The sequence below is a fragment of the Lolium perenne genome, chromosome 3, assembly GCF_019359855.2.
Source record: "Lolium perenne isolate Kyuss_39 chromosome 3, Kyuss_2.0, whole genome shotgun sequence".
NCBI classification, from domain to species: domain Eukaryota; kingdom Viridiplantae; phylum Streptophyta; class Magnoliopsida; order Poales; family Poaceae; genus Lolium; species Lolium perenne.
The window spans coordinates 233279879-233302195 of record NC_067246.2 but is presented as its reverse complement, the minus strand read 5'-3'; the positions used below and the strand labels follow the sequence as shown (position 1 = coordinate 233302195).

The 22317-nt window shown below is 49.5% G+C and overlaps 1 protein-coding gene and 2 pseudogenes across 1 annotated transcript; all 3 read right to left on the bottom strand.

Annotated features, from left to right (window-relative positions):
- LOC127339866 (probable calcium-binding protein CML20) overlaps positions 1–6889 on the bottom strand; it is a 32780-nt pseudogene extending 25891 nt beyond the window's left edge.
- A 12399-nt stretch (positions 6890–19288) lies between these two features.
- On the bottom strand, positions 19289–20176 carry LOC127339865 (probable calcium-binding protein CML20; annotated as a pseudogene).
- A 191-nt stretch (positions 20177–20367) lies between these two features.
- Positions 20368–21210, bottom strand: LOC127339864 (probable calcium-binding protein CML20). Its single transcript, XM_051365670.1, has 3 exons — positions 21149–21210; positions 21055–21107; positions 20368–20825 (listed from the first exon to the last, which is right to left on the bottom strand). The coding sequence occupies exons 1-3, from the start codon at positions 21208–21210 to the stop codon at positions 20368–20370; spliced, it is 573 nt and encodes a 190-aa protein (XP_051221630.1).
- Positions 21211–22317: the final 1107 nt, after the last annotated feature.

Sequence of the window (22317 nt, the reverse complement as noted above, 5' to 3'; positions counted from 1 at the left end):
GCACCATCGGTACTAGATCCTCTTCTTCTTCTTCTTCCAATGCTTCTTTCGCAGCCCCCGAGGGTTTCTCGTTCTTCTCCTTCTTTGTTGATTTCTTCGGCTTTATGGATCTCTCTGTTATCTCCTCCCAGAATACGCCTGGCGGGATTGCGAGGCACTGTGACCCGATGTTTGCAAGAACGTCGGCTTCATCATTGCTCAACCTACTGATGTGGTTTACTTTGCATCCATCAAACAGCTTCTCCAGCTCATTATACATCTCTTTGTACGCCACCATGCTATCATTGACTGCATCGCATTGGTTCATGACTTGCTGAGCCACCAATTGTGAGTCGCCAAATATTTTAATCGAGTTGCGCCGTAGGCTTTCGCCATCTTCATCCCATGTATAAGGGCTTCATATTCTGCCTCATTATTAGATGCGTTTGGGAACGTCATCCGCAAGACATATTTCAATTTGTCGCCTTCAGGTGATATGAGTATCACCCCTGCTCCAGCTCCTTCTAACCTTTTGGACCCGTCGAAGTTTATAGTCCAGGTTCTCGATAAATCCGGAGGTCCTGTGTTTTGCAACTCCATCCACTCTGCGATGAAGTCTGGTAAAATTTTCGACTTTATTGCCTTTCTTTTTTCATATGTGATGTCCCGAGGAGAAAGTTCTATTCCCCAAAGGGAGACACGTCCTGTAGCTTCTGGATTGTTGAGTATATTGGATAAAGGTGCCTCATTGACCACTATTATCGGATGCGCCGAGAAATAGTGCCGCAATTTTCTTGCGGTTGTAAACACTCCGTATGCTAGCTTCTGGTACTGCGGGTACCGCTGTTTTGAAGGCGATAAAACTTCGCTGATGAAGTATACCGGTCTTTGCACTCCATGAAGTTTTCCTTCTTCTTCTCTTTCGACAACTAGTGCCGTGCTGACCACCTGAGGTGTAGCCGCAATGTATAACAGGAGTGGTACCTTCTCTTTTGGCGCCACTAAGATTGGTGGTGTCGAAATTTTCCGTTTGAGATCCTCGAAGGCCCTATCTGCTTCTTCGTTCCACTGGAACTTCTCTCCTTGTTTGATTAAAGCGTAGAACGGTAGCGCCTTTTCTCCCAGCCTGGCGATGAATCTGCTTAAAGCTGCGACTCATTGTTGGCTTCCTCATTGTTACGATAGCTTGGATTTTTTCGGGATTAGCTTCGATCCCTCTTGCTGATACTAGGAACCCGAGAAGTTCTCCTGCAGGGACGCCGAAAGAACACTTCGTCGGATTCAACTTGAGACAAAATTTGTCGAGGTTGTCGAAGGTTTCCTTCAAGTCCTCGATTAATGTTGCCCCCTTTTTTGATGTGATGACGACGTCATCGATGTACACTTGTACATTTTTCCCAATCGGTGTTGCTAAGCACTTCTGCATCATCCGTTGATATGTCGCTCCCGCGTTTTTCAACCCGAAAGGCATTGTCCTGTAACAAAATACGCCATACGGTGTAATGAACGCTGTCTTGGCTTCGTCATCTTCTTTTAATCTGATCTGGTTGTAACCAGAATATGCGTCCAAAAAGGAAAGACGTTCACATCCTGCCGTGGAGTCGATAATTTGATCGATCCTTGGGAGGGTAAAGTGATCCTTTGGACAATGTTTATTGAGGCACGTAAAGTCGACACACATGCGAAGGACTTTCGTATGTTTCTTCGGCACCATCACTGGGTTAGCTACCCAGGTGGCCTCTGTAGATATCTCTTTAATGAAACCAGCTTCTCTGAGTCGATCAATTTCTGACAGCATGGCTTTGCGGTTTGGTTCCGAAAAATGCCGCAAAGGTTGTTTGATTGGTCTCGCTATTGGATCCAAGTTTAGGTGGTGCTCGGCAAGTTCCCTAGGTACTCCTGGCATGTCAGCTGGACACCATGCGAAGATTTTCCAGTGCTCACGGAGGAACTCGACGAGCGCGCTTTCCTATGCGAGGTCCATGTTTGTTGCGATGGACGTCATTTTCTTCGGATCTGTCGGGTGGATCTGCACTTCCTTAGAATCTTTTGCGGTATTGAAAGTTGACTCCTTGTTGGGTCTCCCTACATCTGGCAGCACATCATAATCAGTCATGAGCCTTGACGCTGCATACTCCGATTGCATCCCGAAAGTTTCTGATATTCGATGAAAATCCTTGTCACATTTATCGGCTAACGCGAAGCTTCCTTTGACTGTGATTGGCCCCTTGGGCCCAGGCAACCTCCAAAGCAGGTATGTGTAGTGTGGCACCGCCATAAACCTGGCATACGTTGGTCGTCCCAACAAAGCGTGATACTGCGACGGGAAATTGACAACTTCGAATTCCAACCTTTCTATCCTGTAATTTTCTCGGGTCCCAAACTGAACGTCGAGATTGATCCTCCCCAATGGGTAACTTGGCTTCTCTGGTGTGATGCCGTGGAAACGTGTGTCGGTTGGTTTCAAATTTGCTAAGGAGATGTTCATCTTCCTTAGCGTATCTGCATACATGAGGTTTAGGCTGCTGCCTCCATCTATAAATACTCGAGAGACGTCGAATCCTACAATTACTGCTGGTAAGATAAGTGCTGATTGCCCTGGTCGAGGAACTTGCTGCGGGTGATCCGCTATTGTGAAGCCAATGTCTTGCCCTGACCAATTTAGGTACTCAACCCTTGGTGGAGGCATCTTTTCTGCCATAAACACTTGCCGCGAGATTACCTTCTGAGCCCTATTAGATGGCCTAGCTTTTTGAATCATCGAGACCGCACCATTATTGTTCGGATCAACATATGGAGGTGGTTGTGGTGCTGCCGCTATTCTGAGCTGATATCGATTTTCATCCGTGATCGCGGGAGGGGGTGGCAAGTGGATCTCGCTCCTGGGCCCTTGGGGGTTTCTATTTGCTGCGTGAGCATTAGCCATCCCTGCGACCCGCAGCATTGCTTGGAAATTGCGGCAGTCTTTCTGCAGATGTCCTGATTGCCTTTTCCCATTGATGTCGAGATAAAAATGCATCTGGCATGGCCCGTTCATCATATCTTCGGGAGTTACGAAAGATCTCTGGAACCTTGATCCGCTATTTTGCCTGTTATCTCTATTGTCGCCTTGCTGAGCATTACTTCTTTGGTAATCATCTCTATTGTTTCCTCCATTGTTTCCTCGAAAACCAGCCGATATTTGGCCGGGTGCATCGTAACTTGAGAATTGTCGAGGAAATCGGCGTCTATTTTGAAAATTTCGACTGCGGTCCTCCTCTGGGGACCTATGTCGTTTGTTATGTACTGAATCTTCACCATCTGCCCATCTGTTTGCTATTTCCATTAATGCTAATACTGTCCTTGGGTTTGTCCTTCCCAAGTCCTCCACGAAATCTCCTCGTCGAACTCCTGCTACAAATGCATCTATCGCTCTCTCGTCGGATATATTTTCTGCCGAGTGTTTGATGATGTTCCACCTTTGGATGTATTTTCTCATTGATTCATCATGCTTTTATCGACATGACCTCAGCTCCTCTAGTGTCGCAGGTTTCTTGCAGGTTGACCGGAAATTCTTGATGAACACATCCTCAAAACTTTCCCAGCTGTCGATGGAGCCTGGGGGTAGCTTCTTTATCCACGATCTGGCGGCTCCGCTCAGATGTATTTGAATGCTCTGCATGGCTGTTGCTCTTGTTCCGCCTATCAATTTCACTGTCTCAAGGTAATCGACTAGCCAATCCTCGGGATCTTGCAGGCCATCGAATTTCTTGAAACTATCGGGTAGCTTGAATCCTGATGGAACTCGAGTTTTTCGGACCCGTCGTGTGAAACACGGGAGTCCACACATATCTTCTTCAGCAAGTTCTGGTGAATGCCGACGTTCCCTTCTTTCTTGTCGTGCTCTATCCACTCTGGCCTGAGTCGTTGTATCTCTGGTTCCACTTGCTCTTGGTGGATCTTGTACTGCTGCGGTAGGTCTCGGACTATTTTGCCTTGCAGTTCCTTCGGGAGGTGTAGCTGCAAACGCTGCTCCCATGGCGCCACATCCTGCCATGGCCATGTTATACAACGCTTCTCTTGGATCTCCGGGAGGTGGTCTGGATGCCAGGATGTAAGCTTGTGTCGCCATGTACCCTGCTTCTGGTGTTTTTGGGATAATATTCCCCCTCGTGTCGATTGACATAAAGGACATGTCGAGGTTTTGGATTAAAGTTTCTCTTTCAGCCTCCGGTATATTTTGCAGCCGAGATCTTGCTCTCCTCCGAGCTTCTCTGTGACTATCTCCCGAAGTTCCTGACTGTCGACTTAACTCCGCTCTTCGCCTGCTTGACGCGGAAGCTGCCTCCTTTCTTCTATTAAGAGCAGCTGTCTGTTTTTCCAATTCCCTTCTTTCTCTGGCGAGCCTATATTGATATGCTTGAAGTTCTTCTACCGTGGCAGTTGTCTCCATTGGTTCAGAGCCATCCAAAGCTTTCGCAGCTCTATCCCATGCTGCTTGTGGAAGTTGAACTCTGACACGTGGTGTGGGCCCGACATATTTAGTGCCCAAACCTCTCCTTAGATCTGAGGGATCGACATAGGGATTTCCCAAATCGTCAAAAGCCTCTGATGTTTCCTCTTGATCGCGACTTGCTTCTCCAATGGCATAAACTTGGTGATATTTTGGAGTTTTCACTTTGCTTGGTTTGGTGACACCATCATAGAGATTGGTGAAGACCTTCCCAATAGAGATGGATTTGTCGATGAAGTTGAAGTTGTCGGTGTCGCTCGAATCATCGCTTATATAGGAGTCCGCAGATGACTCGAAGGACATGTCGCTGAAGATCTTGGCGAGTTTTTCGCTTGCCCTGCTGCCGATGAAGCGTGGCGACGAAATCTCCTCGTCGCTTGACTCGATGGATGATACTGAGTTTGAGAAGTCAGGATCAACCGCCGATAATCCCGACGAGATCGGAACTTCGAGACGATACGCTCCTTCTTTCTCGACGCGGAAGTGGAACTTTCCAAACGTCATCTTCATGGGCTCCTCCAGATACGCATATGCATCCAAACGGGAGGGCGGGTGAGGTATAAAATCAACTAGACCAGTTTCGATCTGTTTACCTCTATCCATGATGTTGCTTGCCACCGATGAAGTCGACGATCTTGAACGTGCCATCGAGATCAGCTCCTTGCTGCCTCTAGATCCCACAGACGGCGCCAATTGACAAGGTATTAACTTGTCAATGCCTACGGATTGTAGACTACGGTTTAGTTAGATGTAGAGGGCAAGTAGATCTCGAAGGTTTCAGCCGAAAAGTACTCGACGAATATAAAACTAGGGTTGTGTTGACAGTAGATTCGATGCTTTCTTTGTCCCTCGACTCCCCCTTATATAGGAGGTGGAGCCGAGGGATTCGTTTTGTACAAGTTACAGAGTCCGGGAAGGTTTCTAACTCATCCCGTAAGATTACAAACATCATCTCCTAATACAACTCTAGCTTTCCTTAATAACAACTTGGGCTTCCGACTCTTCTTATTCTTCGAGTCGTGGGCCTTCAGTAAACCCCGGGTACTATCTTCGGCAGGCCCATTGGGGATGCCTATGTCATCTAGGGAATCTACTGGTAATTAAGGTACTCCTTTTAATAGAGCACCGGAGCAAAGCATTAACACTTGGTGAAAACATGTGATCCTCATACCTACGCCTTCCCCTCCAGTTATCCCGATTCTTTGTCACTCACGGGGCCTCGGGTTCCGGACATAGACATGTGCAAACAACTTGTAGATACAATCTAAGCAATAATTATAGAGCTCAAATCTAAGATCATGCCACTCGTGCACTAGTGACAAGCATTAAACACAACAAGATTGCAGCAACAATAACTTCACAAACTTATATAGATACACTGATCATAATGTAACAATCCATCGGATCCCAATAAACACAACACCGATTACATCAGATGAATCTCAATCATGTAAGGCAGCTCATGAGATCATTGTATTGAAGTACATGGGAGAGAGAGTACCAACTAGCTACAGCTAGAACCCGTAGTCCATGGGGGAACTACTCACGGAGCATGATGGAGGCGGTGGCGTCAATGGAGATGGCTTCCGGGGGCACTTCCCCGTCCCGGCGGCGTGCCGGAGCAGAGATTCTGTCCCCCGAAATGGAGTTTCGCGATGGCGGCGGCACCCCTGGAGTCTTTCTGGAGTTTCGTCAATTGGTATCGGGTTTTTAGGTCGCGAGGGACTTTATAGGCGAAGAGGCGGAGTCGGAGGGGCCACGGGGCCCCCTCCCCATAGGCTGGCGCGGCCAGGGGGCCACCCGCGCCGCCATATGGTGTGGGCCCCCTGGTGCCCGCCTCCGACTCTCCTTCGGTGTTCTGGAACTTTCCGGGGAAAATAAGATATTTGGTCTTTGTTTCGTCCAATTCCGAGAATATTTCCCGAACAGCCTTTCTGGAACCAAAAACAGCAGAAAACAGGAACTGGCACTTCGGCATCTTGTTAATAGGTTAGTGCCGGAAAATGCATAAAATCATTATAAAGTGTGAGCAAAACATGTAGGTATTGTCATAAAACTAGCATGGAACATCCGAAATTATAGATACGTTGGAGATGTATCAGCTATCATCTCGGCGCACTTCTTGACCGTCAGATCCGCGTCTGGGAGCACTCGTCGCAGCCCTATGCACAGCTCCTCTGCGGTGATCATCCCGTCCCCATTCTCGTCGTACTCCTCGAAAGCCATGCGCAGCGTGTCAGACTTCCCGTCGTCCAGCAGCGCCCCAAACTCGTCGATGCTGATGAACCTGTCCCCGTTGGTGTCCACCGCGGCGACCATCTCCTTCGCCTCCGCGGTCGTGCACCTGCGCAGCTTCTAAATCTCGGAGGCCGAGATGCGGCCGTCAGTGTCGGTGTCAAAGCTCTTCAAGACGCGCATGAACTTTGTGTCGGAGTCCTTCGCTGCTTTCACATGCGCGCTAGCTTGAGGAGCTGGCGGCGGTGGTTGGGAGCTACGGCGATCGATCGAGGTGGGTTCCGTACGTGCGGCTACGGCGTGCGTTTCCTTTAGTTCTTGCCTCTGATGCTTTGGGCTTTTTGGTTTTGGTTTGGTGCATCGGATCTTGTTTATATATAGGGCTGGTAACCGCGTGAGTTTGGCTCGAGTCGGACGCTCGAGGCTAGGTCTCTCGATCCTACGCAAACAAAAGAAAAAAAAGACTCCTCTAGACCAAGGTACCTTCCGGTTTGGGGTCAATATCGTTTGGAATGCGATCAAAATTGTAACAAAAATTGAAATAATGTTATGAAAGAACTTCACGCAAGCAACATGGATAATGGAGAACACTCTATACGTGAAGCCAGTTGCATAGAGGAAATCGCATCCAACTATTTTGCAAAAGTTCCCCGCACCATATCATCGTTTATGGATTTTTCAAAAAGACTCGTCAAAACCCCAATTCCAAGTACTACTAAAACCTAAAAACTAATTATCTCATTAGAACTGTAACCCGAAAATTTCCACCCCTTAAACTTGTGAGTAACTGCAGTTGTTTCGTACGCGCATCGACAAACGATTCAGAAGAAGCGACAGGGACTAAGAACGGGTCGATTGCGAACTCTTGGTCGCCATCATGGCCTTGAACTCGTCGAAGGATATTACGCCGTCACCATCCTTGTCCAGTCCGGCTATCCTCTCGCCGCACTTCTCGACCGTCAGATCCTCGTCGGGGAGCACTCGTCGCAGCGCTCTGCACAGCTCCTCCGCGGTGATCATCCCGTCTCCGTTCTCGTTGTACTCCTCGAAAGCCATGCGCAGCACGTCAGACTCGAAGCAATTGAAGACGTGCATGAGCTCTGTGCCGGGGTACTTTGCTGCTTTCGCGTGCGCGCTTGCCTGGGGAGCTGGCGGTGGTGGCTGGAAGCTGCGGCGATCGATCGAGGTGGGTTCGGTACGTGCGGCTACGGCGTGCGTTTCCTTTAGTTCTTGCGTCTGATGCTTTGGGCTTTTTGGTTTTGGTTTGGTGCATCGGATCTTGTTTATATATAGGGCTGGTAACCGCGTGAGTTTGGCTCGAGTCGGACGCTCGAGGCTAGGTCTCTCGATCCTACGCAAACAAAAGAAAAAAAGACTCTTCTAGACCAAGGTACCTTCCGGTTTGGGGTCAATATCGTTTGGAATGCGATCAAAATTGTAACAAAAATTGAAATAATGTTATGAAAGAACTTCACCCAAGCAACATGGATAATGGAGAACACTCTATACGTGAAGCCAGTTGCCACTGGTGGAAAAACAGGCTTCGGGTGAGCCCCATAAGTCGCGATGCTGCAGGAACCGCGACTAATGGTACCTTTAGTCGCGGTTCGGGAGGAGAACCGCGACCAAAGGCCTGGGCCCAGGGCGCTCGGTGGCTAGCCGGTGCACGTGGGGGGTCTTTAGTCGCGGTTGGCCATGCCAACCGCGACTAAAGGTGCCCGAAGGCCTTTAGTCGCGGTTGGCCAGGCCAACCGGGACTAAAGCCCCTCCCCTATATATACCCATCCAGCAGCCAACACTTAGCCATTTGGTGCCATTCTCTTCACAAGCTTCACAAGTGGGTGTTAGGTTTGCTTTTGGTTCCTCTTATGCACATAAGGTGTTTGATGAAATGCCCCAAGAGCATGAAACAAACATGATATGAAGTGTTGGAGCCACACTTGAGCTTTCTCATTTATTTTTTCCTCCTCGATCGCGGTTAGCAACTTGAACCTTTGATGTGTCGTTGATAAAATGTGCATGTGTGTGTAGTTCATTGTTTAATTTATATTGTTTGTAGCTAGTTAGTTTAACAAATGCATGATGGTTAATTATATATTTTATATTATAATAATGCATATGAATCGACAATGGATGTACGGTAACCGACTCTCCGGCGAGTTCAGTGCGGGTTTGAAAGATTTCCTCGTAGTGGCTAATGCGAACAAGCAGGGGGGTTTTGTTATCTGTCCATGTGTTGAATGTAAGAATCAGAAGGGTTACTCTTCCTCAAGAGATGTTCACATGCACCTGCTTCGGCACGGTTTCATGCCAAGCTATAATTGTTGGACCAAGCATGGAGAAAGAGGGGTTATAATGGAAGAAGATGAAGAAGGGGATGATTTCATCGATGAAAGCTATCTTGCTCATTTCGGTGATACTTTCATGGAGGATGCTGAAGGTGAAGGGGAAGGTGAAGGGGAAGGTGAAGAAGAGGCACGTGATGATCCCGTTGATGATCTTGGTCGGACCATTGCTGATGCACGAGAGACGCTCGAAACTGAAAAAGAGAGGAGAATTTGGATCGCATGTTAGAGGATCACAGAAGGCGCTGTACTCCGGATGCGATGATGGTCTGAAAAAGCTGGGCTGCACACTTGGATTTCTTGAGATGGAAGGCACAGGCAGGTGTAGCTGACTCGGCATTTGAAAACTTGCTGAAAATGTTGAAGAATATGTTTCCAAAGAATAACGAGTTGCCCGCCACTACGTACGAAGCAAAGAAGGTTGTCTGCCCTCTAGGTTTAGAGGTTACGAAGATACATGCATGCATCAACGATTGCATCCTCTACGCGGTGAATACGAGAATTTGAATGAATGCCCAGTATGCACCGCATTGCGTTATAAGATCGAGGCGATGACCCTGGTGACGATGTTGAGGCCGAAACCCGTGAAGAGGGTTCCCGCCAAGGTGATGTGGTATGCTCCTATAATACCACGGTTGAAACGTCTGTTCAGGAACAAAGAGCATGCCAAGTTGTTGCGATGGCACAAAGAGGACTGTAAGTCGGACGGGGAGTTGAGACACCCCGCAGATGGAACACAATGGAGAAAGATCGACAGAGAGTTCAAAGATTTTGCAGCTGACGCAAGGAACATAAGATTTGGTCTAAGTACGGATGGCATGAATCCTTTTGGCGAGCAGAGCTCCAGCCATAGCACCTGGCCCGTGACTCTATGCATCTACAACCTTCCTCCTTGGTTGTGCATGAAGCGGAAGTTCATTATGATGCCAGTGCTCATCCAAGGTCCGAAGCAACCCGGCAACGACATCGATGTGTACCTAAGGCCATTAGTTGATGAACTTTTACAGCTGTGGGGCAGACCTGGTGTCCGTGTGTGGGATGAGCACAAAGAAGAGGAATTTGACCTACGAGCGTTGCTTTTCGTAACCATCAACGATTGGCCTGCTCTTAGTAACCTTTCGGGACTGTCAAATAAGGGATACAATGCATGCACGCACTGCTTACATGAGCCTGAAAGTGTACATTTGCCAAATTGTAAGAAGAACGTGTACCGTGGGCATCGTCGATTTCTTAGAAAGGTCATCCGATGAAAGAAAGGCAAGCATTACAACGGCAAGGCAGATCACCGACCGAAGCCTGCGGAACACACTGGTGCTGAGGTATTTGATATGGTCAAGGATTTGAGAGTCATCTTTGGAAAGGGTCCTGGCGGACAATCAGTTCCGAAGGGAGCTGACGGGCACGTAGCCATGTGGAAGAAGAAATCTATATTCTGGGAGCTAGAATATTGGAAAGTCCTAGAAGTCCGCTCTGCAATCGACGTGATGCACGTTACGAAGAATATTTGCGTGAACATCCTAAGCTTCTTGGGCGTGTATGGGAAGTCAAATGATACAAAGGAAGCACGGCGGGACCAGCAAAGTTTGAAAGACCCTGATGACCGGCATCCGGAACGGTTTCAAGGTCGTGCCAGCTACGCTCTGACCAAAGAAGAGAAGGTCATCTTTTTTGAATGCCTGAGCAGTATGAAGGTCCCGTCAGGATTCTCGTCCAATATAAAGGGAATAATCAACATGGCGGAGAAAAAGTTCCAAAACCTGAAGTCTCACGACTGCCACGTGATTATGACGCAATTGCTTCCGATTGCTTTGAGGGGGCTCCTGCCGGAAAATGTTCGAGTAGCCATTGTGAAGCTATGTGCATTCCTCAATGCAATCTCTCAGAAGGTAATCAATCCAGAAGTTCTACCACGGTTACAGAACGATGTGATCCAATGTCTTGTCAGTTTCGAGTTGGTGTTCCCGCCATCCTTCTTCAATATTATGACGCACCTCCTGGTTCACCTAGTCGATGAGATTTCCATTCTCGGTCCTGTATTTCTACACAATATGTTCCCCTTCGAGAGGTTCATGGGAGTATTAAAGAAATATGTTCGTAACCGTGCTAGGCCAGAAGGAAGCATCGCCAAGGGCTATGGAAATGAGGAGGTAATTGAGTTTTGTGTTGACTTTGTTCCTGACCTTAAGCCGATTGGTCTTCCTCGATCGCGGCACGAGGGGAGACTAAGTGGAAAAGGCACGATCGGAAGGAAATCAATGATATGTATGGACGGCCATTCTCACGATCAAGCACACCACACGATTCTGACCAATTCCAGCTTGGTGGCTCCGTACTTTGAGAAACACAAGAATATTTTACGCTCGGACAACCACAGGAAGCCTGAATCCTGGATTAGGAAGGCCCACATGGAGACTTTCGGCAGTTGGTTGAGAAAACATTTAATGAGTGACAATAAGGTTGTAGATCAGCTGTACATGTTGGCCAAGACACCATCTTCGACTATAACGACTTTCCAAGGGTACGAGATAAATGGGAATACATTTTACACGATCGCCCAAGATAAAAAGAGCACCAACCAAAACGGTGGTGTCCGCTTTGATGCAGCAACCGAGAATGGGCAAAAGGTCACATATTATGGTTACATAGAGGAGATATGGGAACGTGACTATGGACCCTCCTTTAGGGTCCCTTTGTTCCTGCAAATGGTTCAAGCTAACTGGAGGTGGGGTAAAGGTGGACCAGCAATACGGAATGACAATGGTGGATTTCAACAATCTTGGTTATCTTGACGAACCATTCGTCCTAGCGAAAGATGTCGCTCAGGTTTTCTATGTGAAGGACATGAGTAGCAAACCGAGGAAACGGAAAGATAAGAAAACGATCAGTACATCATGCGATGATCCAAAGCGCCACATTGTTCTTTCAGAAAAGAAACATCGTGGGAGTGGAGGACAAGACAGACATGTCAGAAGATTATAATATGTTTGCTGAAATTCCGCCCTTCAAAGTGAACACCGACCCAAGCATTAAGTTAAATGATGAGGATGCTCCATGGATACGGCACAATCGTAAGCAAGCAGGGACACAAGGGAAGAAATGATGTGTAATAATTTATTGTACCAAACTTTGTTGAATGAATCATGTGAATTATATTACCCGTGATGTGTTTGGTGTCCATTTTCGAATGATTCAATTGACTCGAGATAGCACTTGATGATACATGAAATTTGGAGTGACTAAGTCATACTCACTGCATGCATACATGAAATTTGGAGTGACTAAGTCATACTCCTTCATACAGGAAATTTGGAGTGACTAAGTCATACTCCTGCATACATGAAATTTGGAGTGATTTAGTCATACTCCTGCCTAGGCGTATAATATGCATACTCGTAGTCTTCATAGCCGCTGCCGTTGTACTGGTAGTCGTCGCCTTCTAAGTTGCCGGCGTCGTAAATCATTCTTGTCGTCGGCTGTCGTCGGGCGGCGCTCGTGGCTCGAATCGAGGGTAGCGCGGGCGGGGATATCGCCGGCCGTGATGTAGTCCATGACGCTCTGCAGAGTCCGGCCGTACCACCATAGCCGACGGCCGGCCTCGTGGAAGTTTCCAGGAGGCAGACCGTCCTCCTCATACCTGGCGAGCGCCCTCTCACGCCGATTGATGAAGAAGGCGTCCCAAGTATGCTGGTTATCGGGATGCCAACGGGGATTCATCCGCTGCTCCGGCGTGAGGTCGAGGTAGTAGTGGTTCGTGATGGCCGCCGGCGCGCGGTACCACGAGGGACGGGAGGGACCGGCACGCCGCCGGCGCTAGGCTCCAGCCGGCAGGGACGCGGTAGCCCGGAGGGCAAGGGTAGTTCGAGGCGCAAAGCTCCTCCACCTGCTGGTAGGTTAGAGTGGGTGCGGTGGAAGCCATGAGAGAGTGATGAGAGATTGTAGAGATGTGATGCTGGCCAAGGCGGGCTACCTATATGTAGTGACAAATGGCGGGAAAAATGGGAGCGGGAAGACAGGAGGCGGGAAGAAAGAGGCGGGGAGAAAGTGGCGGGAAGAAATTGGCGGGAAAAAATTGGCGGGAAGAAAGAGGCCGGAAGAAATTGGCGGGAAACAATTGGCGGGAAGAAAGAGGCGGGAAGACAGGGAAGAAATGGCGGGAAGACGAGGAGGGAAGAGGGGGTCGGCGGAAAGAGGCGGGAAGAGGGGGCCAACGAACTTTTGAATTGAATTAGTTTTATTTTTCTGAATTTTTTGATATATTATATGTATTATATGATTTTCAAAAAAGAAAAGTATTTTCAAAAAAGACCTTTAGTCGCGGGTGGCCGGGCCACCCGCGACTAAAGGTCCTTGCGCGCGGGAAATTAAAAACCCGGCGAAAAACCCTTTAGTCGCGGTTGGCGACCCCAACCGCGACTAAAGGGTTGTCCCTATAAATTCTCCAGCGCGCGAACGGCCGCGCCACTCGTCTTCTCCGCCGAAACGTCTTCTGCAGCCGCGCGCGCGCCATCGCCGTCGTCGCCCTCGTCGCCGCGCCCTCGTCGCTGCGCCCTCGTCGTCGCCCTCGTCGGACGTCGTCGCGCCCTCGTCGTCGCCCACGCAGTACGTCGCCGCGCCCTTGTCGTCTCCGCCGTGCGCAAAACCGGCCGCCGCGCGCGCGTTAAACAAACCGCCGCGCGCCGCCGCCCTCGAAACGTCGCCGCGCGCCGTCGCCGTCGCCGTGCCCGACAGCCGCCGCCGCCGCCGTCGATCCGGAGCCACCGGCCAGAGAGAAGGGGGCCGGGGGCGACCCGCGGTGAGAGAGAGAGGAGATCAGAGAGAGAGAGAAGGGGGCCGGGGGCGCCGCCCGGCCGTTTTTTTTTTATTTTTTAGTTTTTTTTATGTAAAAATTCACAAAAATATCACTTAAAAATGAACTAATTAAAATTTGACTTAAAATTTGAGACTTAAAAAACTAAAAGAAGACTTAAAATTTGACTTAAAAAGGAACTAATTAAAATTTAACTTAAAATTTGAGACTCGTGGAATTTTCAATCACTTCCAATGAGACACTGTTTTGACAAGTGCCAAAAAAACAATTTTTAATATATATTTCAGAACGTTTCATTTCGTTGAATTTCATCATACTTATTATTATCTTTCATTTTTGTGAACGAATATTGGAGGGGAAAATAAAAGGCGTTGGGTGTATTAACAGAAAATAACACCTCTTTGTTGGGTCTTTGATCCGAGTAGGAAGTAGGAAGACACATGAACATGCTGAGCTAGGATCCATGTGGCAAAGAAAGCAAAGTAACAGGCTGCGATGAGGACCCACGTGTCAGAGAACGACTCGTGCCGTGCCATCGCACGTCGTCCGCTCGCGAGAAATTCCAAAACCGACGCGTGAATTTAGTTGAACCAACCTCCGCAGCTCCCAACCACCGACATGCGGGCCCAGCCAGACGCGCCTCGCGTCCGGGCCCGCACGTCATGCTGCATCCACCGAGAAGAAAAGAAAAGAAAAGCGGCTCTGCCCTTTCGCCACCGCCACCGCCACCGCCGCCCCCCTTTCGCCACCGCCACCGCGCGCCCACCTTCCACCGCCCCCCTCTCCCACCCTTTCCTCGCCCCCTCCTTTTGCCACCGCCCTTTCGCCACCGCCACCGCCCCCCCTTCTTCACTTAATTAATTTGTTTTTACTACATGTTTTCAGGACTGACATATGGCGGACGATAGAGCTGACCCGATTCTGGACAACTATGATCCGGACGCTGAAGACCATATGTTCGGCATCATAAAAGGCGATATTCCATATGTGCCGACCGGAGAAGAAGAAGATGATATCTCTTCTTATCTGAACCATGAGTGTGAAGATGAAGGGCGCCGTCAGCAAGCAGATGATGCCGAAGAAACGTCGATAAACGACGATCTTCAATTGGAAGTAGCAACCACCTCCGGCGCCGAGGTATATATATATACATATTGAGCGTCTGGTGATACAACTAACTGATTTGAATAAATGTGTGTGTACTAACGCGCGCGACTCTCTTTCTTATTTTAGCCCTCGGCCGGATCGTCGAAAAATCGAGTACGTCGTCAAAGCGTGGCGCAACCAAGACGATGAAAGCAGGAGAAACATGCACCATCGATGTTGTCGACGAAGCAACCGGCAGGCCGCTGGAGCCCAGCAAGAACGCCACCAAGTTTGTCAGCCAATGCGGAGCCGTTGTTAGAGACAACGTCTCGATCACCCGCCAGGAGTGGAATGAGCCAAAGAAGGCACGTGTTGGTTTCACTTTTGTCGATAAGAGAGAAAAAAAAGATTGCTTCAACAAGCTTATGGAACATTTCGTTCTACCTCTGGAATACCGCAAATACGATGAGGAGGGTAACAAGATTGCGGAAAACAAGAAGAGGCGCAAGCTAGTCAAACAGTTCGCTCTTTCTAGGATGGCCAACGCATTCCGGAAATACAAGCAAAATCTAGCCCATGACTTTGTCAACCAGGGCAAGACTCCGGATTTCAAAGGACAATATGAGAAACTGCAACATGATTGGCCAGAATTTGTGAAGCAAAAGAAATCGGAGCAGTTCCTTGAACTATCGAAAAAAAATAAGGAAAATGCGGCCAAGAAGGAGTACAATCATAAAATGGGGCCAGGAGGGTATCGCTTTTGGCAGCCTAGGTGGGAGAAGATGGAGAACGAGCTGAGGGCGCGAGGAATCCGTCCAGTGCGGAGGATGGGACCCAAGGGCCAAAAGCTGGTGGTACGGGCATGGGGGATCGCTGAACCCGGAGACAGGGGAGTGTGTTTATCGGGGCAAAATAATTACACCCACCCAAAAGCTTATTGAGGCAATGAGGGAGGCTCAAGAGGGAGGATCAAGTTCAACAGAGAGAACGACGCCCTGACAAAAGCCCTCGGGAATCCTGAACACGGAGGACGTGTACGAGGCATGGGGCCCATTCCGTGGAAAGTAGGGTTCCCCCAGAATGATGACCCGTACGGTTACAGAAGCCGTAAGAGAAAGATGGATCGGGATGCAGATGTTGTGGCGAAGTTGGTAACGGAAATGGATGTGATGAAGAAAACCGTGAGTGTACTAGTCGCCGAAAGAGATGCAGCTCGGGCGCAGCATGAAGATCATCCAATGGATCTCGGAAGCCAGCAGCGGAGAAGAAGCAGCGTGGCTTCCACGGAGGCCTCACCGGCTGGTGCACCGACGATAGAAATTACTGCACCGGAGCCTCTGGTGGTCGAAATTACTGCACCGGAGCCTCCTCGCTACCCCGTGGACGATATAAAGGAGATGAAAGCATGTCATCTGTATTATCCTATCGGGAACATGTCCATGAAGGTAGCCATCGGCAGTGCGTTGCCACCTGGAGCACACCACCACAACAACCCCATTCAAGATGGCTATGCTCGTGAGACGGAGGAGGAGATAGACCAAGGGTGTGTCGACCGGGACATTGAGAATGCTACACACGAAGGGGTGAAAAGACTTGGAGATGTCAAGCGCCAGTTCATTCTATGGCAGAAGAAGTTTATCAAGTTTCCAGGCGAGGCGCCAACAAGTCCACCCCCCTACGGTGGTGGTGGTGGCGGTGGCGGTGGCGGTGACGGTGGCGGTGGCGGCGGTGGTGGTGGTGCTTCACCTAATACACCTCCTTCACGTCAGCCGACGCCGCCCCCCAGTCCTCGTCCGGCGGGTAAGCAGACGCCGCCCCCTAGTCCTCGTCCGGCGGGTGATCAGCAGACACCGCCCCCAATCAAACTCCGGCGAAGAAGCGAAGCAGTCTGGGTTATTAACCCGGACCCTTATGTACCTAAGAAAACAAAGATACCGAGCCATCATGAAGCCTCTCATCCCGAGGCCTTGGGAACTTAGTGTCGAGGAAAATGCAGCGGCCGTGGCTGCTCGGCATGAGAAATGGAAGGAGGAGTGCAAGAAGAACAGCGAGGGCGAGCCCAAGCCAGTATAGTCTGACAAGCAAAAGCAGTGGGCTAAGTCATTTTTGAACACACCGTCCCAAGCCGCGAAGAATCTGCCTGACGACTATTTACGTGAACTTCGTAGGCAAGCACTCGCGTTCAAGAGGAACCAAGAGTTGGCGGAGAAGAAAGCCTTGGAGGACGAGGCCGAGTCAAAATTAGAAAGGGGGAAAGAAGTTGCCCAGCTCGGGGAACAAAGTAAACAATCGATCGCCCCGCTCATAGTGCAAGCCGCCGATCCGGATGCCCCCGATATCATAGCAGCTGCGGCAGCACATGGATTGACTGTAACGAGTGCCAGAGAACAAGCGGCCGAGTTAGGTATCACTCTTCGTGCACTTTGCTAGGCCTTGATGAGGCGCCAATGAAGGACGTAGTATTTACATATGTGAAGAATGGCCCTCTCGTCGAGCTGCGCGAGAAGAGGATCTACCTCGACAAATGAAAGGTCTGCTAAATTGGTACAAGGGTTACATAAAACATAAAAACGCCAAAGAGTATATCTATGCGGAAGTTAGATATGAGCATCACTTCAAACATTCTTGGGTACAAATTCATCTGAGTGAATTGTTCCAGTGTTCAATCTGCGCGACCTCGACAAATCTATCATCGGTTGCTACGTTACGTAAGTGATTTATTAATTTCTACCCCATCTCGTTCATTGCCTGCCTTGTCCTAACTATCTTGTTGTGTACGCTATTATGCAGAATGAAGAAGCGGAAATGCGAATAAGGAACATCCATGATGTTGGGTTCATTGACCCACAAATCGTTAATTCATATGTGTTAGAACACCACCCCGCCGACGTGGAGGATGACCTGTGGCGGTTTATTAGAAAACAGCAACAGAAAAGTGATATTCTATTTCCTTACCATTTTGGGTGAGTGTTTCTGTCTTGAGCACATTCTCTTTTGTTTACTCCATGCATGGTATGTGGCTAATCGATGAGTTATGCATGATCGTGCATGTATCGTGTCCGCGGGTTCCACGGATTCTTATGGTAATTAAAGTTCAGACCTCCTCAGTTCTCGTCCACGACTCTCTGAATATGGATCCGGCGCTTTGGGGCGACATGAGAAAAATGATGCAAAAGTAATTATTTTCATTCATTTGCGCTCTATATCGATCGGCCTATTTCGTTCATCATTTCCTAATATCAAGTAACTAATTAATAACTCTCTTGTTTATTTAATTTTCTTTGCCTCGTAGGGTTTGGAGACGGTTCGTAGATACCAAGGTCGGTGAATTCAAAAAAGAGCTACATTTTAAAATGGCAGTGCGGACGACTGGGGATATTCAGCCACCGGGGACCAATCTATGTGGATACAATGTTTGTGAGAGGATCCGGAGATACTGCAATGAGCGGGACCAGACGTGTGAGAACAACATCCTGAGGAATAACCTCCGGAAGACGCTTAGTCCAGAAGCTCGCTTCCGACCACTTCAAGAGGAACTAGCTGGATGGTTGGCGAGGGAAGTCATCGATCCTAGAGGAGAACACTATTACGATGACGTAGAACTTTATATGCACCAGAATTTGTAACTAACTTGTTCAAAATTGTATATGGTCATCCGATATTGAATATATATTGTATATGGTCATCCGATATTGAATATATATTGTATATTCCTCTTGAATTCTTTTTGGTTCTAATTTCAAATTTGTTTGAAATTGTACATTCATATGCATGTATGTATACAGTACCGTAGAATATGTGAAACTCCTTCAAAATTAAAACCCAAAAGAAATAAAACAATACAAATTAAAAAGAAACCAGATTTAGGGGGAGGGGGCTAAAACCCTAAACCCTGCGGAGGCCTTTAGTCGCGGTTGGCCAGAAGAACCGCGACTAAAGGTCCTCCGCCCTGGCGCTCGCCTACGGCCCACGTGGACGGGCCTTTAGTCGCGGTTCGTAAGGAACCGCGACTAAAGGGGGGGGGGCCTTTAGTCGCGCTGCTTTGGTCGCGGTTGCGCCACCGCGACTAATGGCAGTTGCCAACCGCGACCAAAGCCCTTTTTTCCACCAGTGTGCATAGAGGAAATCGCATCCAACTATTTTGCAAAAGTTTCCCGCACCATATCATTGTTTATGGATTTTTCAAAAAGATTCGTCAAAACCCCAATTCCAAGTACAACTAAAACCTAAAAACTAATTATCTCATTAGAACTGTAACCCGAAAATTTCCACCACTTAAACTTGTGAGTAACTGCAGTTGTTCCGTACGCGCATCGACAAACGATTCAGAAGAAGCGACAGGGACTAAGAACAGGTCGACCACGAACTCTTGGTCGCCGTCATGGCCTTGAACTCGTCGAAGGATATTACGCCGTCACCATCCTTGTCCAGTCCGGCTATCCTCTCGGCGCACTTCTCGACCGTCAGATCCTCGTCGGGGTGCACCCGTCGCAGCGCTCTGCCCAGCTCCTCAGCAGTGATCATCTAGTCCCCGTTCTCTTCGTACTCCACGAAGGCCATGCGCATCGCGTCAGACTCCCCGTTGTCCAGCAGCGCCCAGAACTCCTCGATGCTGATGAACCCGTCCCCGTCGGTGTCCATCGTGGCGACCATCTCCTTCGCCTCCGCGGTAGTGCACCTGCGCAGCTTCTGATTCTTAAAGGCCGAGATGCAGCCATCGGCGTCGGTGTTGAATCTCTTGAAGACGCGCATGAGCTCTTTGTCGGGGTCCTTCGCTGCTTTCGCGTGCGCGCTAGCCTGAGGAGGTGGCGGCGGTGGCTGGGAGCTGCGGCGATCGATCGAGGTGGGTTCCGTACGTGCGGCTATGGCGTGCGTTTCCTTTTGTTCTTGTGTCTGATGTTTTGGGATTTTTTGTTTTGATTTGGGCCATCTGATCTCGTTTATATATAGGGCTGGTAACCGCGTTAGTTTTGCTCGAGTCAGACGCTCGAGGCTAGGTCTCTCGATCCTGCGCAAACAAAAGAAAAGGAGACTCCTCTAGACTAAGGTACCTTCCTTTTTGGGGTCAATATCGTTTGGGATGCGATCAAAATTGTAACTGAAATTGAAATAATGTTATGAAAGAACTTCACGCGAGCAACATGGATAATGGAGAACACCCGATACGTGAAACCAGTTGCATAGAGGAAATCGCATCCAACGATTTTGCAAAAGTTCCACGCACCATATCATCGTTTATGGATTTTTCAAAAAGACTCGTCAAAACCCCAATTCCAAGTACTACTAAAACGTAAAAAGTAATTATCTCATTAGAATTGTAACCCGAAAATTTCCACCCCTTACACTTGTGAGTAACTACAGTTGCTCCGTACGCGCATCGACAAACGGTTCAGAAGAAGTGACAGGGGCTAAGAACGGGTCGATCACGAACTCTTGCTCGCCGTCATGGCCTTGAACTCGTCGAAGGAGATTACGCCGTCGCCATCCTTGTCCACTCCGTCTATCATCTCGGCGCACTTCTCGACCGTCAGATCCTCGCTGGGGAGCACCCGTCGCAGCGCTATGCATAGCTCCTCCGCGGTGATCATCCTGTCCCCGTTCTCGTCGTACTCCTCGAAGGCCATGTGTAGCGCGTCAAATTTCTGGTCGTCCAGCAACGCCCCGAATTCCTCGATGTTGATGAACCCGTCCCCGTCGGTGTCCACCGTGGCGACCATCTCCTTCGCCTCCGCGGTTGTGCACCTGCGCAACTTCTGAATCTTGGAGGCCGAGATGCGGTCGTCGAGGTCGGTGTCGAAGCTCTTGAAGACGCGCATGAGCTCTGTGTCGGGGTCCTTCGCTGCTTTCGCGTGCCTGAGGATTTGGCGGCGGTGGCTGGGAGCTGCGGCGATCGATCGAGGTGGGTTCCGTACGTGCGGCTACGGCGTGCGTTTCCTTTTATTCTTGCGTCTGATGTTTTGGGCCTTTTGGTTTTGATTTGGGCCATTGGATCTCGTTTATATATAAGGTTGGTAACCGCGTGAGTTTGGCTCGAGTCGGACGCTCGAGGCTAGGTCTCTCCATCCTGCGCATATGGTAACGTTGTTTACGTGTCTGTCTATGATCGATACATCTGAAGCACACGGCGGCGTATGGATCGAGCGCCAGTGGCAACAGCGGGCCCCTGCACGACGAAGAGGAAAGGAAAAGGTCGATCACCATTACCAGCGTGAGGCTCGGGCAACGCTGGAGCCGCGCCGGGACGGATGGATGCCGGTGCCGGCCATGGCCACTTCTTCGTGTTGCCGTTACAGTTGTCCCCACGTCTAGCTGATCACCAGGCCGTCTCGCGATCTCTGTCTCGTGGAGCAGTATATCCCCGTCGAAGAAATCAGTCGGGGCGCCACCCGCATTTTTCCTCAGGCCACCGCCTCAGCGTCCACGGACGGCGGCCTCATTGTCTGCGCATGCGGGAAGGCCTCAGCGGAGGGACTTGATCAGGGAGAACCTGCGGCGTTGGCGGCGAAAACACTAGGCGTGCGGAACCCTAGGGACGCGAGGGGGCAGAGCGGCCGACTGCCATGCGTGTATGATCCCGGGCTCTCAGCCGGCGCTGATCATTGGCCCAGACTCCGGTGCCAGCTTGCTATGTGAGGATGGCGAGAGAAAAAAACTCGCTCACTCAGATCGGATCGGTAATGTGAAAGAAATAGAGACGTGGTGGCTTCCAGGAGAGTGATAGACATGTTACATACGGTATGATAAGCTAGAAAAGGTGCAAGGTATTCCTGTGGCTGGCAGCCAAGAACAGATGCTGGACGGCGGACAGGTTGAGTAGGCGTGGCCTCCCACACCCGGCAAACTGAACGTTCTGCGACCAGGAGGATGAGACGCTTGATCACCTTCTGCTTGGATGCGTCCTGTCTAGGCAGGTCTGGGCGACATGTCTGGGTTGGTGGGGCAAGATCCATTGGATGCCACAGGCTGACACAAGTTTCGTTCCCTGGCTCCAATCGAAGCAAGGTGGTCCGGGCAAGGATCGAGATCTCTGGACAGCTGTCACCCTTGTTTGCTGGTGCTTGTGGCGTCACAGGAACGACATCGTCTTTGAAGGCGCCATCCCATCTTTGAGCGCGGTCGTCTCTCGGATCTCAGAAGAAGCGGAGCTGTGGCGTGTGGCTGGCCTGTTCAGGGGTAGTCTTGTAGACGTGGGAAAGTGGAGATGTCACGAGTAGTTGCGACGCCGTAACCCATTCTGGTATGGCAGGCGTAGTTAGATGTCACAACACACTTTGGTAATATATTTTATTGCAATGTACTCCTCTTGATTTAGTATAATTCCTCCGATTTAAAGAAATAGTGACATCACCATCTATTTGGTATTGAATGACTAT